At 41.7% G+C, this 17,753-nt stretch overlaps 1 protein-coding gene across 1 annotated transcript in view; it reads right to left on the bottom strand.

Annotated features, from left to right (window-relative positions):
* Positions 1-17,753, bottom strand: part of GLG1 (golgi glycoprotein 1) — a 77,025-nt gene that overhangs the window by 7,160 nt on the left and 52,112 nt on the right. Inside the window, exons 7-17 of the mRNA XM_038148438.1 lie at positions 16,820-17,003; positions 14,855-15,069; positions 9,299-9,420; positions 8,559-8,660; positions 6,515-6,668; positions 4,701-4,838; positions 3,833-3,919; positions 2,879-2,941; positions 2,099-2,212; positions 1,611-1,699; positions 638-755 (exon numbers count right to left, since the gene is read on the bottom strand). Coding sequence (XP_038004366.1) covers positions 638-755; positions 1,611-1,699; positions 2,099-2,212; positions 2,879-2,941; positions 3,833-3,919; positions 4,701-4,838; positions 6,515-6,668; positions 8,559-8,660; positions 9,299-9,420; positions 14,855-15,069; positions 16,820-17,003 — 1,386 coding nt within the window. The remainder of the gene's footprint in view (positions 1-637; positions 756-1,610; positions 1,700-2,098; positions 2,213-2,878; positions 2,942-3,832; positions 3,920-4,700; positions 4,839-6,514; positions 6,669-8,558; positions 8,661-9,298; positions 9,421-14,854; positions 15,070-16,819; positions 17,004-17,753) is intronic.

Below are 17,753 nucleotides of genomic sequence, written 5' to 3'. Positions count from 1 at the left end.
GGTGATCTGGAGGACATGAATGAAGTTTCCTGCTTTTGGTGATTCCCAACATCTGAATTCTTCCACACAAAGGCAAGAGTGCTGCCTCTCCCGATATGGATCTACTTAAGGTGAAGCTTTGACACTTAAACAGTATCTACAGGACAAAGACCTTAAGAGTTTATTACTGCAAGCACTGCAGCAGGAAGTTGAGAGCCAGCTTTGCCTACCAGAACAAACACTACTCCTATTTATCCATTGAGCAACTTGAAGCAGCTGGAGTCGAGTTGCTTCATCTGTGCTTGTTTCCTCAGTCTGTAAAATGGAGCTTTTGTTCTCTCCTAGAGGATGTTAAGGACATCAGAATGTGTAGCACGTTGCTGTCTAACACTAAACATAATCACTTCTAGCTGAAATTCCAATGACCATTTAGCTTGCCTTAGCCTTCATGAGACTATATTTAAGGCATTAAAGCAGACCATCAGTACTTTCACCATGAAGGGCAACTGAACCCTTGTAAGAAAAGGGGGAAAAAAAATAAGATACATCTTACAAACAAGCTTCCCTTTTTTCCCCCCAAAGGTGGACAAACCAGGAAGCTTTAATTGAAGGACCTCACTACAAGAGTGGGGAGGACAAGAGTTTCAGACATGTTTACCATCTCCAGCTCCTCAACACGCAGCTGTTTGCGGCACTTCAGAGAGACCCTGTGCTCCTTGGCATCCTGCAAAGTATCATTGCGCACAGTTGTGCTCAGACAGATCACCACATCCACCCTGCAGAAAAGAAAACAGCTTTTTATTCATACACCCTTCACTAAGACCAGCCAAGGTTGATATTGGATTACCACACCAGAGAAACTGACTCCAATAATCCAAACACAGCATAAAATTCTTGCACATCTGTGCTTACTTTTGGGTACAGTTCTATGTAGAGTAACTATATCACGATTAAAACCTAAACTGGAGTCTAGATCAGCAGACAGGAAGACGTTCAAAATGCCACCAACCCCTCTGCCCAGCAAGACTTCTGCTCTTAAGTCATGTCAGCACTTCAGAAAAGCTTTGCTTCATCTCAGAAATAGATGATGGTGAATACCAACATAGCATTGCAAGGAATCCTTTTACACTATGGGAAGGGCATTTACCTCATAAAATGCAAATAGTCTTGCTATCCACGAATAGGATTGACCTTGTGTGCAATTTAGCCTTACATTATTGCAGGAGGACTTTTAAAAAAATCCCTTAGACTGCAGTGAATAATCCTGATAAAACAAGAGGGATATTTTCCCTTCCCAGATCAGCAACCAGAACGACAGTAGTCTGCCTCTTAGAAGACAATGAATCTAGCAAGGATATAAGACATTCTGGGACATGCAATCCAGTAATTGTAATTATTAGCTAATTTCACAGCAAGTAAAATAAAGAGGACAGGATTCTATCCAGGAGTAAAGCAGAAGTAATTTTAAGAGGCATGCCTCCTACCTTAAGCATCTGCAGAACACAGTGACTAAGGGAACACATACAAACTAACCAGCCTTTAAAGGAAGTTTTTGGTCCTATCATGAAATACCCTGTCACTTAATTACATATTTATACAACCAGACTGCTGTTTGGGCAGGAACTGCATACTTTTTTTTGATGTTGGGGCACAGTTTCAGCACATCCTCCTTGCAAGCCATTTTGAACTTGTACGAGAACCTAAAATCTTTCATTTGAACCTGAAAGAGAGAAATGAAGAGAAAAACAACTTCGGTCATCCAGAGTTTAAAAAAAAAAAAAAAAGCAAAGTGCTGGCCAAAAGAACACTTGTTGAATCTAACAATTAGCACATACTTTTGTTCAAACTTAGTAATATGGAAGCAAAGGGAATGCTGGACTGCTGAAGAAGTTGGGATCCTGTATACCAAATGCCAGAGAGGAAGGAAGGGCTGAAAACAAATCATCTCCAGAAGTGACTGTTTATGACCAGGCATGCAAATACAACTGTCTGAATTCACATAAATACAGTGAAAAATCAATTTCAAAGAAGGAGTTAATTTCATAATTAGCTAATTCCCAGCAACACTCTGAAAGAACAGAACAGGCTTCCACTGATAGCAGAAAAAAGCGTTGCTCACCAGCTGGAAATGAGTAACACCGATTGCACATTTTTCATTCATTTCCTTCTGGTGCTTGTTCTGTATTAGACACTCCATCAGGTCCCCAGAATCAATCTGGTTATCTGCAACCTCCTGAAGAAGAGATGAAGGGCATAAAAATAAACTGCTTTTACAAGTCAGGGGTTTTATACTCTTTTAGCCTATTGTGACCAGGAATTATGGAACTTCCAGTCCCACTCTCCATGGTGAGCTCACTATTAACTGACCACTCTCAAGATGCACCACACAACTCCAGCACACAGCTATGTTTATACAGTTCAGGAAAGAACCATCTCAGAAACACACACACTTGAGACTCAGGAGAACACAGCGCAAAGACTCGGTGCTTATATGACATAATCAGGTGCCTTCACTGCTCCTCAACTATTCAGCCCTACACCAGTGAAGTTATTTCAGCAGTGCTGAGCACCTGCACAGAGTACAATGGTTAGACATGCCTGCATGTAAAGGAGAAGGGAAAAAGTCTAGTATTTAACTCACTGTAAAGAGTGATTTTTGCCAACTACAGAGCAATTTTCATCTTCAAACTAGCTTTTATGCCAAGGCTCTGACAACAGCAGAAACATTAGGTAGAATGAAGAATTTATATTTCAGGGTGATATTTTAATTGAAGACTTTTGGAAATGATTACCTCTGATTGTACTTTTGAGGTGTAGCAAGAACTAATATTAAAACTCTCTAACCTTTCCCACTGAGTTTTTGCTCAGAGATATTCACATGACATTACAGTGTACTCACATGACAGAATGTCTGGATAATGGGCTCACATGCTCTCATCAGCAAGGCTTCAATTTGAATGTCCTGCAGACAATACAGTTTTTCATTTTCATAGTGAATGCACAAGAGAAAAATACTCTGGAAAAAACTGTGATAACCACTCAAACTCAACCCAGTTTACATGGTTTTGAAAATTGCAATCCAGACAGCTTTTTCCTTTAGCTCTGGAAATCCTGGGGTTCACTCTTGCCAACATGGCAAATGCAAGACAAGCCTTCCAGCTTAAGGGAAGAGCCTGGTCTCCACAGAAAGTCCTGGCTTGGATAATTCAGTCATTCTCCTCCAAACTAGGTGCTAGAGTATTAGAAATCACCTTACACCATGGCAGGAGTTAAAGATTTGGCATAGTTCTGAGAAAACCAAGTTTCTAACCAGTGGAAGACATCTTTCCCTAGGGCAGTGTAAATTTTAAGAGATATGGGGAACAGTCTGGGTCTTGACAGTCAAATATGCAGCTTCATAAAAGAAGCAAAGCTGCCAAAGTCACTGGAAATCTCTACTGATGTACTTGGTGGTTATTGCTTGCCAAATTTTTGTGACTGGGAGGGAAGCTGCAATACAGTACTCACAACCACTTGCAAGCAAGACCAAAATCTCAAGTCCCATCACATATCATGACTTGTGTTAAAGTTAACTGGGTTCCTGTGCAAATCTTAGTTTTAGTACCGTAAGTGACCTTTAAAGCAGGAGATATGCCAACAACAGCCTAAAACCCTGAACTGTTGTTCATTTCTCTCCCTTAAGAACCTCCAGGAAACTTCCACTGTACGGGGTAAAAAGGATGTATTTTGATGCCAGATCCTAGCTGCATTTCTACATCTCCTCTAACCTCAGGTTTCTTCATCATTATTAAAATGGCATGCCTACCTAGACATGCTCATCTATTCCCTTTACCCCAGGCTGAAATACACTCACCTCAGACTCCAGCTCAGTGAGGTTTCCCACTATGTCTCTGCAATCAGACACCAAATCATCAAGATGGTCCTGAAGGCATTCCAGCTCCTACAGAAGCAGACATTTTAATGTGTGATCCAAGAACCCAAGCTGAAATTCTGGGCTTAAAACATTGTTACACATGTAAAACTGCCCTCCTTTTTTTTTTTAAAGTCCTAAATCTCATTTAATCCCACTTCTTTACTAGCACTCCCAGAACACACATACATAGTAATGACTGAAAATGCTGGCCTAGGATGTTACCTTACCACTTGTTCTCAAAAGTTACATGATGTGCTTTTAATGTGCCCTTTCCGTAACCTTAAAGAGAGGTTAGTTACCCAGCCTATGATGGGCACTTCAGAAAGACAGTGGTGTCTACAGCATCTGCTGCGCAATGGTCCCTTCACTACAGCCCTCCAGGCACAGCAGTTTGGCATGAAAGTATCTGCTGAAACTTTGTTAAGTAGCTGCAGATGTTAGTTCAGTTCTGTTTAAACACAGGAAGCATGTCAGTATTTGCCAAATGGAAATGGGATAAAGTTTATGTGGGAAATATCAAGCTTGTAATAGAATATTATAAATAAGATGGTTGAGGGAGGTAGGGTTGCTTCTTCAAAGCCCTTTTTGCAAACTATCCCCTTCTCCCTTCTCATTCCACTAACATCTGAACATGCAAAGCTTTTTTGCACCACCTGTCTCAGTCTGGTGCAGATTGTCTTTCAAACTGCACTATTTTTTAACACGTTTTCCACTATCAAGAGGCAGCAAGATATCCTTTTATCCCCTTTATGTCTTTCCCACTCATCCAGCTTTGCAAACAAAGTAGCAATGATTTTGTGCACAGTACCTGCCCTGTCTCTGTTTTTTCACTGCACCACTTCCCCAAGTCAATCATGCACTTGTCCTGGAGGGCTGGGTCCAGCTTCACATCCATGGCTCGCTGATGAAGGATTCTCTGGACCTCTGCTCTACATTCTCGTGATAGCTGCAAAGAGAACAGGGAGTGTTTGGCATATGAGGTCCCTAAATCCACACAGGGCAAAAAGGATGCTGTCAGGTAAGGTTCTGAGAGTGACCACAAATGCCATCATCAGTCCCAGAGGGCACAGAAGTCCTGCACTGCTCAGCATAGGCCTGCCACGGCCCCCACAAGAAAAGAGGGCTCCCAAAGAGCTTAAAGCTCTGTCATTTAGTTGAGATAAATGCTCCTCTCATTCCACTAAGTTAAATTTTATATTTTTCAACCTCTATTTCGCTTTATGAAAGAGATGTCAGACCAGGTCCCCAGGCTATCTGCTACACCTTCACTCAAGGCTACAGACTGATTGTGGAGAAGAGAGTCAAAGTAGCTCATGCCCTTAATGCCAAATGGGAAGCCCAGAATAAGGCAACGTAGTCCAGCTGTAATTTCTGCTCAGCAATTCCCACCGCAGCACATCAGAGTCAGCACTTGCAAGAAGGAAGAAACAAACTGTAGAAAACCAAGGGATACTGGTGTGGTGTTTATCTGACTAAAATGCACCAGTTGAAGCTTAAAGCTTCATACATTTAAAAAACCAAACCACTGGAAGTTGCCCAGCATTCTGTCAGCAGCACTGGGAACAAACACAGGTCTAACCTCCCATGGGTTTGCTTCCAAGACTACATTTCAAAATGACAGTTGCTCCCTTAGCCTACTTTCCAAAAGAAAAACACATTAAAAAACCTTTTCTCTCTCTGATAGATTATTTGCAGGGTGGCTATTGATTTCTTTGGTCAGCACTAATATAAAATGGAATGAAAAAGTCTCAACTCAGCAGACTAAGAAACTGCATTAAAAAAAATTATTCCTAAAAGAGATGCTTTCAATCAATACTTGACCTCTGCCACAAAAGACCTTCTAAATCAAGCTGTGGAAATTAATTTTTAAACTGGGCCATTGTGTAAACCCATCAACTCCTAGGGACTCTGTACACTACAGTGCCAAAAGAAATAGAACTGAGTACCCAGGTGCTTTCATCTGAGTGCCCTGCTAAAGGCACGAGAGGGCAGCAAACTTGAAAAGAGAAGCTCTCAACCACAAATGTGATTAGGTGGATCTCCAGACTGCAGGGCAGCAAGTCAGATCCCCACTGTCATCTTTGAAGACAGCATAAGCACATTTACCAGTACAGCATGCTCCAAAGAACTGGAAGGATGCATTATATCAATAGGAAGAACTAAATGGAATATAATCTGAAGCTGGGCAAAAATCAAAACTTAAGTAGCAACAGCCAAGGAAAGCTGATCTTGAAACTCCTCTTTGCATAAAACCCATTTTGCATCTATGCTGGCTATCTCCAAGGAATCACATTCCTCTTTGGAAAGACATGAGGGAGGACTTGTTCTGGATTTGAACAGAAATGTAAGTTAGCACACAGTTCTCTCCACGGGCCTGTGACATGGGCCAGTCATTCTGCTGGGCCTACTTTGCCTTACCAGAACAATCACCTAGACCTTCAGGGCATCCTTGAGGAGGAGCTGGGCACCCAAAGCAGTGCAACTTCCACCTATAGTAAATGATTTAAAGTAGCTTGTCTGAGTTCTGGCAGTTTTAAAAAGCATTGCATGTCGAACCTCCAAACACATCTGCAACCCTTCTACCACAGATCAACAAGCAACAAGATGACCATTAGCACTCACCCTCCTTCCCTGCTCCTCTGTGCGATATGCATGCCTGTACAAGCAGGAGAAAACAGCTCCTGGAGGCATCAGCTCACTGGTCTCATTCCAGCCATGGGTATGGCAGAGGCGGGAAGCATCCCCCTGACACTTGCGGTAAAGGACTGTGTCCAACCTGCAAACAAGAGTTATCATTGGCACTTCATTCAAACACGGAATGTTTTTCATATCCCAAAATATGCTTCGGAGGCAGAAAACCCACTTCAAGTTTCAGGCACCACCAGGACACCATTCAGCAGCACTGTCTGACCAACTGAACCAACAGGTGGCCTTAACTCAGTTTGGAATCAACTCCCTAAATAACACCAAAATATTTAATTACAGATCAAATTTTCAACACTTCTTAAAGCATCTCCCATTTTCTTCTGCAGTATGCCAGCCAAATGCTGACACATAAGAAAAGAAATCATCTCCCTGATGCCCTGAAGCAGCAGAAAGGCAGGTACATGCCACATTTTGCTTGTGTCATATCTTATGCTTACTTTGTACTGCTGCCATTCTGAAATACCCATTCCATAAAAATCTGAGTTGCATTGATTCTGTCTGCCCTGGATTTGAGCCAACTGCAAACTCAGTGCCCCCTGCTTTGCATATAAGTGCAGATCTCTTAAGATGATGCCTAATTACATGAAAGCTAAGTGAGATATTGCTCGCCTTCCAAAATGCAAATTTCGTATTTATAAAACACTAGAGCAAAGAAAAAATCAAGTGATTTCACTGGACACAATTATATAGATAATGATAAAGGTATCAACAAAATTCCTTCTACTCTGTGTATCTGTCTGAGGCACACAGTCAGTGCAACAGATTCATAAGCCAGTTCTGGGGAACAGTGGTTAAATGAAGATAAGCAAATGCTGCCCAGCCTGCATTATGAATTAGAATTATTCTTACTCCCAGGAAAATGCAAAAAATCAGTCTTCCTTCTTCCAATCATTTAAGTTTGACTCAAACAATGGATTACCTGCTGGAAACAGTACAGGCAGGAGACCCAGCAATGAAGACAAACAGGAAGGGGGGAAAAATTAGGTATTCTTGTCTACCTATGGAGATAATTACTGAGATGACTAAATGAACAGCCAAAAAGCCTAAAACTCTCTGGTCCATAAAGCCCCATCTTTAAAAGCAGAAGGTTCACAGAGCACATCAGCTCTCAGCTACTGACAATGCTGTCCCTAAATACGTGACTTGCTGTGAGTCAAGATTTTCTCAACATTGGTTACTGCAAGGAGTGTTCAAATCAAAAGCCCAGGACTTCTTGCCTTACACTCTTTGTGGCCACTGAGAACAATTATTCAATTCCTTGCAGCAACCCCATTTAATGTACTCTATTTCCTCACCTCTCAATCTTCTTTAGAAGACAAGCCAAACACTTATTCTTTCCTCACTGGTCACGTTTATCAAATTTATTCTCTCCTCATCCTAACCAACACTGACACAAGGGGCTTTGTATGTATTTAAAATAAAGCACTGCCATCTCTGGATGAGAAAGATGGAAAAGCAGTGCTCTGAAGGGTATTACATCTGCTCTACAGGCTGTAATCACACTAGGAGAATTTGAAAAAAGGCAGAAATGGAGGCAGGAAGCTTCTCACACAGTGAGTCTTTGTTATACTTAAAAAACTTGGTTTCCTTAAATTCCGTACTGTAGCACTTGGAGTAGATACAACTGGCTGCCACCTGCAGAGAAAGTGACCTCCAGCTTCAATATGGTCAGACAGAATTGTTTAATTAAAGATGCAACGAATTTTAAAGCTCAAACTTGAGAAATTTTTAAGGCTGCATCACTTCTAAAAGAGTACCTGATTTAAGAGGCATCACACCTTTTCTAAGCAGCTTTTTCTTTTAGTGTTCTACACAAGCATTAACACCCTACTGACCTGGCATACTTGAAAGTCCTCTTCTGAACAACCACAAGCTATACTATTTTACAAGAAACTGCTAATGCATACAAACACTTAATACAAACATCAAGTGAAGATCAATCTTGTTTTACAGTACTCACTTCCAGTCACGAGATATAAAATACTGGAGCTCCAGGAGCCTATGCTCACAGTCTTCTACCATTTTCTCAGTATACAAGTGCTCCATCAGGCAAGACAGAATCCTGCAAACAAGAAAAAGTCAGGCCACAGATTTAAAATCATGCTGAGCTTCCCTGTAACAGCTGGTGTTGCCAAATCAGTCATCCAGTGAACCAGAGATAAGATGTTGAAACTTGGTGAAGATCTTTCTCTTCCTTCAAAAAGATTACATCTAAAACAAGTGTGTATCAGATTTGTATTTGTTATGTTCCATTGTTTTAGTTATCTCAGCAAGTCTGATATATAACAAAATCATAAGGAGTATTCCATGGAAAATCTGGCCCAGGGGAGAATACATTATCAGACTGAAGACAAAGGAGACACCCTTCTCTGCAGAATGCATTTGCTCATCTGGCCTTCCCAGGTTTGTCACTTTGTGATATTGCTTGAGACTTATATGGTTAAAGAAATTAGCAAATCAAATGTTACAAACTTAAGGCTAAGTGCCTGTGAAAGCTACATCCTTCACCAGTGCTAAACCAGTCCTCCTATAAAAATACTGGCCTGCTTGTACAGCAAGAACAGAGACATCTCAGTGCAGCTCTGTATGACTGGTCTGGAGTAACTAGTCTGGATAGGTTTTAGTGTCTCTACTGGTCAGCCACACAACCTTAATGCCCAACAGGAAAAAAAGCCCAAGTTCTGACTGAGAGGTACCTACATGGGGTCTCCAGACCGTATGTGCTTGCAGGCTGTCTGTATCACCGACTCGCAGGCCTCATTCAGCGCGCGGTCGATGCGATAATCGGCACCGGGGTCCGTTTCCTGAATCAGGGTTTGAAGCTGAAGAAAGGAATTGTGGACAGGAAAACAAATGTTAAAGACATAAATGAGACTACTTACAATCTCTCAGTGTGGTAATTCTATGCCAGTAACAACACCATGATGTATGAACTCTGCTCTGCAGTGTTTTATTTTAAGAGCTTGTGCTGCCAACTCCAGCACTGCTGGACCCTAATTATCATTATGAAGTAGCCCAGGAACATTGTATGAGACCAGTTACACACTGAAGGTCAGCTGTGAACTTGGACTACTTACATATCAATTTACAGAACAGGACAGGTAAAATTTGATTTGCTTACTGTATTTTTGATCTATCTTAAGCTTTGATGGTAGCCTCATTCCGTAAGGCTGACAATACCAAACACACAAATTTTTTGTATTTTCACAAATATTATTTACAACTGAAACCTGAATCAATGTCTAAAGATTGTGTGCCTATCTACAAAGTATATACCAGTTTTTTAATTGCCTGGAGAGGACAAAAAGTTTTATTGAAATACAGGATAAAATGTCCTGTTCTGATGTCCCATGAAGTAACATTTCCTCAGGGATGCCTGCACAAGGTTTTGGAAGTCAGGGTCTGTAGAACACATTTTTTTAGTGTGTGTGTGTGTGTGTGTGTGTGTGTGTCTGTCCAAGATACAAAATAAATCTAGGACACCGTGTTTTAACTACTCAGGAGAAGTCATAGTGTAAGTGAAAGATGAAAACAAAAATATTTCAAAGATTTAGAGATGAGGTGTGGCAACCCAAAGCTGATATCCCAGCACTCCCTTTATGACTTCTAAATACTTTCAGCTGTCATAGGTAAATACAGTATGAACAGTTCCATCAAGTCTTTTCTTCTTGTGAAACAAGTATTCTGACAAAAGCTGCAGAAAAACAATTCTCTTATTAATAAGGACACATCACTTAGCATATTTAACACTCTGTTACAAATCAAATGTGGATACAGTCCATATCATCTGAACATTAATTTGGGAGGTGTCTGCTGAGCCAGAGGAAGAGAATTTGGGTAAATCTCAGTTTTGGGACAAGGGTAGCTTCTGGACCTTAACTCAGCCAAGGATCCCCATGCCCCACTTCATTTTCCATCAAGCTATGGATTTCCAAAGACTGATGGAAGGCAGACTGGTGTCATCATTTAGCAGGCAAACATTTTCAGCTGACAAATTTGAAGGGGGGAAAAAAAAGAGAGGTTGCGGAGAAGGCAACTGCATGCCACCATCAAATGGTCTATACGCTCTTAACATCTTGGCACTTAGTTAATGATTTTTGTCACTGGCCCTCAGCCCAACTAAATCAAAAGGACAGTTACAATTTTATCCTCCACCTTTCAAAGTCCGCACCTAAACACCATCCAGGAAACTCTCAGGGGCAAAACCCTAATGTCACAAAACACAGGCAAGGAAAAAGCATCAGAGACCTGGAGAAAATACAAGCTAGCACTATTTATCCAATAGGAAATTTGCAGTCATGAGGAGAGACCATAGATTGCCTGGGAGGAAGACAGGATTTCCTGCGTCTTGCTCTTAATTATGCCCAGCCTCAGCTTCTAAGGGATACAGGCAGCTGAGAAGAGCACTATTTATCAAAAATTATTGCGATATTTTCATTTAAAAAAAAAAAAAAAAAGAAGCCTTTTAAGCCTTTTATACATCTCTGACAGTGGTCTAACAGAGCCTTAAGGTCATACCATAACTGGATGTGTTCTTTACAAACTTTGTAAGAGTCACTGCAAGAGGAAGAAGAATATTATGGTTTTGCAGGTGCAGAAACTCACGCAGCCTGCATGTATGGGGAATATTCTCTGTGTGTAAACTTCTGGGATTACTTCAAGTCAGGTGACTTGCCTATCAGAAAGATGGGTGAACAGAACCTCAAACCCAACACTTTCTTATACACACAGATTAAATAAACTGCCCAGTGCATTAAGTAGGCAGGATACTTTCTCAGGTTTCAGGTAATTGATATTTTTATTGCTATCAAGTGGAAGAGGCCAAAGCACACCAGGTACAACGGCTCAGAATCACTGAAGCCTGTCCTTATCCCTCCTCCCTATTTTGGGCACTACTGCAGAATTCCTGACCTTAAGTCTCAACCACACGCACAACGTGCAGCACCAAGCCAGGTGCCCTAACTGCAGGGAAGAAGGAACAATTTGGCACCAATGATAGAAGTGAAGGTTGTAGAGGATTTTTCTTCCCTCACACAACAAACCTTTTCAGCTGAAAAGCAGCTGGATAAACTTTACAATGCTCTGAACTTTTGTCCTGGGCATGGAACTAAATTTACAAAGAACTACCAATCCAACAGCTGTATTAGAAGTTGGAAGCAAGAACTATGTGCCCTTTAAGCAGGGATTGGAGTTTTATACACTCAAATGTCTGAACTAAAACCCCAAACGTAAGACCAGGGCAACATAAAAGCCACATATTTGAAAAATGATTTATCAACAGGTCTAATATAAAATATTGCTTCCACCAAGCAACACCAGAGATGCTAGACCCTGCCAGTACAGCTGCAGACCTTTGAAGGGCTGATGCTCACACTTAAGTGTTATCTCCTATCTGATGACTTACCACAGCACACACACCCTCCCTGTGGGCAGGATCCTTTATGAGGCTCAGCACACACCCAGGGGTTCTCTTTCTAACTGTGAAACTTGTAAACTTACAGAAAGCCATTGTTCCTCTACCATTCACAGAGCTTTAGCATTTTGGCAAGTTCACTATCCAAACTGAGACTAAACCCCCACACAGCTCTGACATTTGGGTCTAGATGTGCTTCCTGCACAACAGCAGTTAGGTGTGAGCACAGACTCCCACAGGCGAGATCACTCTGGCTGAGGTGTCTCACAAGAAATGGAACTTCTCAAATTAAAATACTGGGGTTTGAGAATGCCTAACAGTGCGTTTTGTTCAAAATTTTAAATACAAATAATCACTCATAATCCACCTGCAGGAAAGGGTACTAGTCAATGCTCTTGCAGGAAAATGAAATGGAGGTTCTTTGTTGTGTTTTCTTGTTTTAGGAGTTTTCATATTGTTTCTGGCAGATGGGCTAATGTCTTCCTTTCATAGGACAAGCAGAATCAGAGCAAACCTTCACAGACGGGACAGGAAGTAAAACCAGATGCAAAACAGATGTTTCCCCTTCCCATTGCCTCTGGCAAACTTCCTAGGCAGGTGTGTCTGGTCAAAGAGCTTCTACAAGGAAGAATTTCAGGACAACACCTCTTGCTTTGAGTTAGACAAAAAATCAAGGTGCTGTATTAGCATTAGCTAATGATACTGCTAAAAGCACAAGGATGTGAGTTTTTGACTCTTCAAGACAACATCTGGAGATGGACCCAAAGCACTGCAGCAAGCTCTGCTGGGACCATCCCAGAGCACCTATGCTGTTTTCCTCTCTTTCTGCAAGTGAAAATGAAGAGGCACCACAGACAACTGCTCCACCATCAAGAGCCACACCAGAATCACACACCAAAGGTGCTCTCTAGGTACCCAAAAAGAACTGAAATGTTCCCAGCTTACTCTGAAGGATGGATCTCTAACTTCCCTTCTTCAGGCCTTGCCACACGGGCCAACCTCATGTGACAAGCAGTTGAAGCCTCTAGCCCAAGTTGCACAGTATCTGTAAGAGTTTCACACAATATTCCCTTCCTTGCAAAGATGATTTATCTACCTTTAAATGTAGAAGCAGAAAGCTCACTCAAACACATTAAGTCAAAACACAACAAAGCCTCTGACAGCCGAGACAACCCTTACCATTCAAATACAAAGATTAAGAACAATAAATTATTTAGTACTTCAAAAGATGTAGGCAGCTATATAGTAGTACTGTGTCAGTCTTCAGAAACTCAGAACATTGGAATGTTTATCCTGTTCTTGCAATCATCTGTTTCCTCCTGCCCATAAAAATCCAGACAAGCTAAATGTAGGTATAAAATCAACACTTAATTTGCTTTCTCCTGTCCTTTGCCAAGAGAATAAAACACATTTAACTTGAAGTGGACTCAGGGACAATCCTATTTACTACTGCATCAACTTACTGTAAAAAAAATAAAGCAGTAGCTTAAGTATAAGAGAACTAAAAAAACCTCTAAACTTGCCCTAAATTTCTAAAGATATTTTTCTCTGAAAGTTTCAAATCCCGTATCACTTTTGGGGTCCTCCTGTTTTGATTAATGACTTGTTTTGAACCTGCATGTCATGATCTAAAAGTTATATCCAATATTAACTGATCTTAAGAATATTTGCAAGTAATGAAATTCTGAAGCAGCAGTCTCAATTTCATATGTAAACAGAAACAAATATTCAGTTTTTCACACAAAGGCTGCGAAGTCTAAGTCATGCAGTACAGATCCCTGCAGGAATGACTCAAACTGTAAAGCTGCTGCACCAGTACACCTGGTATTTATGCAGAAATAAGCTTCATCATAAAAGCACTCTATGACTTACAAAAATTTAACAGCTATTAATTTATCTTTGATAATACACACAAACTGGCATCATTTGAGGCTCAAGTTTTAAGTTACATTTAAAACAAAAATGTACAGAACAGTGGGTCTGTTTATTAAAAGAAGTCAAGAGCACACATCTCCCCAAATTCCAACATCAGCACAACACTCCCTTGCCATTTTTATCATTGATGTCACTTTTTTGGGCTCATGGGTCATTAAAAGCAAGTATTAAGTACAAAAATGTAATTTCATATTAAAAAAAACACTAATGAGTTTGTATAAAAATTAAATTGTTTTCAATTTAAAGAAATGATAAGCAGGATGTATTTGGGCCAAAATGGAGTTTAAAAAAGGCAAAAAGAAATATCCTGTTTTACAGAGGTAGTTTGGAGGAAAATGGCATTTCCTTCAGTGGCTGAAGTACATCAACACACAGCAGTCTGCTGTACCTCCCTGTCCCCAAGTTCCATTTCCATCATTAAAGCTGAATGAAATAGCAAAAGTAAAACTGAGTGGGAAGGTGCTTTGAAAGGTTTTGTGCACTTCCAAGGACAGGGCACAGGGGGAAAAGAGAAGGAGAGAGAGAAAAAGGAAGAACAAGGAATGTTTAAGAATTATAAAAGGCAAGTTTCCCTACACCTTGCCCCCAGGAGAGAATTCCATTACTTGAAATGGAATTCCATTACTTCAAACTCCATTACTGGTGGAGAAGAACTACGGAAGATCCAATAAAAAGCCTAGAGCACAACAATCCAAAATGTATTTTTTTGAGGGGAAAAACACCACCCTTACCCTTGCTACACACCAAGTTCACAGCATGGCAATTACACAACTGCTTCCAGCACTCAGTGCACCCAGCAGAGCCAGGCTGACTTCAGCAGAACCTCCATCGCGAGGCAAAACGTTGACAGAAATCAGTGCTTCTACCAAGTGAGCAAACTGTAAGTGAAGTGATAGAAAGCTCCTTACTGCCTGCTGACAGTTGAGCCCCACGTTGCCCTTCTCGCCGCGGACGACTTTCATCAGGCAGTGCAGGGTGCGGCCCTTGCGATGGAGGCCGGAGCAGTGGTGCTCGATCTCCCCGCGGCAGCTCAGGATGATTTCGGGGCTCAGAGAGAAGTCTTCCATCAGCATGCGCCGGTAATCCAGCATTTCACCCTGGCACTCACTGCTCACTTGTCGACCTGAACCAAGAGAAGATGATGTGATTTAGTTTCAATGCTTAGCAGAGCCCTTCTTGACCTGCGCTACCAGCGTGTTGGAAGAGCGGGGACAATGTCCACACTCTGAACGACACCAGACTAAGAGAAATGTGCTGGAGCATTCGTGCTGGGGAATAAACCAGTGGTTGTGGTAGCTCCTGTCATTTAAACAACCCTATAAAATATAGCCAGTCTATGAATTTACACAAGTTTTTGAAAAAGAATGCCTGAAAGATTAGCAGGATCTGATTTTGGATTTCACATTACAGGAGTGGCTTCTGAAGAACAGCTGAAAGCACTCATGGATCTGCAGTTCTGTAGAACAAGTCAGCTTTTCCCCATATGCTCAAGGGTTCCTTTTTCCACTGCAGAAGTCACCTTTGATAGGCTCACCAGCTTGGTATGAACCTGGGAGAGGAATTTGTTTGGACAGCAGGTTAAACCTTTTCTCCAATGAAAAGGTTCTCCAGGGCAATAGCACATAAATGCTCAGGAAGCCAAAACTCAGACTTAAACGAGAGTGTATATGGAGCGTCCAACAAAGCACTGCAGCTGCACAGAAATTTTGCTGTAGTAAATGCTTAGATCTGCTATAAGCTTTCCTGAAGTCCCCATCACAACCTATTTGTATGTGCACAACATCCCATGGAACAGAGGGCACCCCAACAGGGGCTGCCAGGCATTCTAACACATGTACATGGTGCTGTGTGGAGTAATTAGTGTTCCTCCTGGGCTATGCCTCATGCATGAGACACTGCAGAACCTGTTCCACCATGAAATTGAATAGCTGAACAGCAGTTTTCTGCATGCAATTCAGGAAACCACCTGTCCTACTTCAGGGAAAAGTGAAAAAAAAAACCCAAAACCCAACACCCCAAACCACAACTTTTCTACAAACAGAGCACATCATTTCCACATCAATCAGAAGCAAAGAGTTATTCAAACTCAAACAAATGCAGACTGCTTATGGAATTACGGCAGCCATTCCATCCCATGCCAGAGGCACTGCAGCATGCACCCCTGCTGCTCACTCTGAAACCACCCAGCTGCAAGCCAGGAGGAAAAACAAGCAGTTCTCCATTGCAGATCTAGAGGATGTAACACATTGTTTCACATTATGGCAATTTCACAGAGAACCTTTAGCAGGGTACAGCTGCACTGAACCTTCTAATGCCTTCGGAGACAAAAGCTGATGTTAGCACACCTCCAGCTTACATTAACTTAAATGACCAAAAATAATATTCTCACACTTTCTTTCTATATAGGGAAAAATCAGAGTCAGAGAAATTAAGGCATTTACTCAAGCCTCTGAACAGCAAGAAAAGACATTATTTACAACAGGCAGAGGACTTAGTATCCCTGGTTTTCCCTGAGTGAGGATAAACAGGTTCTCTATTCTGTGTTTTAACCTTGTAGCATATTTAATGCTTACTACACAATGGAGGAAAAGAGCTGCTTGAATTCACAGTGAATAGAAGGATTTGCAACTACACATCAGCAGTCCAAGTGGGATTTGCTATTTTGCATTTTAAACTTCTTGTCTGCACAAAAGGAGTCAGTGGCAGAGGAGTTTACTCAGCTATTCTGATCATCAAAACAACAGCGATGAAAGCACCACGATGAGGAAATTTGCCTTGGAAACAAAGTCTGGAAAGAGAAGGGGACTGTAAATACACATCGAAGCTGAAGGTCTCTAAAATGAAGGTCCCAGCAAGTCTTGAATTGCCCTTACCTCTGTGCACAGCAGACTCTAAGCACATCAGCAGATAGGAGAGCCGGGCCTCCCGCGAGCGGGGCAGGTTCTCCACGTTGCAGCGGTATTTCTTCAGGTCGCTTTTACAGGACTTGGCCAGCGAGTAGCTGACCTTGTAGTCCTGGGCAATGAGCTTCTGGCGGGTGGTCAGTGCATCACGACACTGCAGGAGACACAGTGGGGGGGTGGAATGAGACCAGCTGCTGTCAGGTTTTCGAGTTGCATCTCAGAAAACAACCGATAACTTTTAAATTCATGCATTTAAACTGGACTGCAGCTAAATTTCATTTGTCTCATAGAAACCACGCAGTTAACAATGCACACCGAGGTCAACAGATCAGGGGTTTCAAAGGGAGCAGCTCTCTGCAGAGCAGTTCTCAGAACTGCACATTCATCCAGCTTTTTGTGAAGAGCGTGACTCATTCGTGGTAACTAGGAGCAGTTGCTGACATTTATCCCAGCTGTGGTACATGCTCACCCCGTGCCCTCAAGAAATAACTTTTTCCAGTTGCATTTACAAAATAATGCGTTTCCTGGATTTGTTCCGCAAGGCGCTGAGCAGATGATAGCAGATAAAACTGTCTAACCGTGGGAATTTCTAGCCATTTTCCACAACTGATGAGGTTCATGAGGATGCGCTGCAGCCAAACCTGAACCCAGCAGCTGCAAGAACAACGCTCTAAACTTCAACCAAAAAAGGACCTGTAAAAACACAGCTACACTTCATAGCTTTTGGTTTAAATGATGTGAAAATTAAATCTGAGGGCAGCAGATAACTCAGAATAGCTCAAGCAAATTTGTCCATTCCCAGCCCACTTGAAAGGAAGGAAAACAGTGAATATGTAGAGTAGGGGAAAGAGGGAGCAATCTTGGCACAAGGAACAGGAAAGTCCTAGAACCTGCTCCCTTACTT

Source organism: Motacilla alba, chromosome 11, assembly GCF_015832195.1.
Source record: "Motacilla alba alba isolate MOTALB_02 chromosome 11, Motacilla_alba_V1.0_pri, whole genome shotgun sequence".
Taxonomy (NCBI): Eukaryota; Metazoa; Chordata; class Aves; order Passeriformes; family Motacillidae; genus Motacilla; species Motacilla alba.
This window is presented reverse-complemented; position numbering and strand designations above follow the sequence as displayed.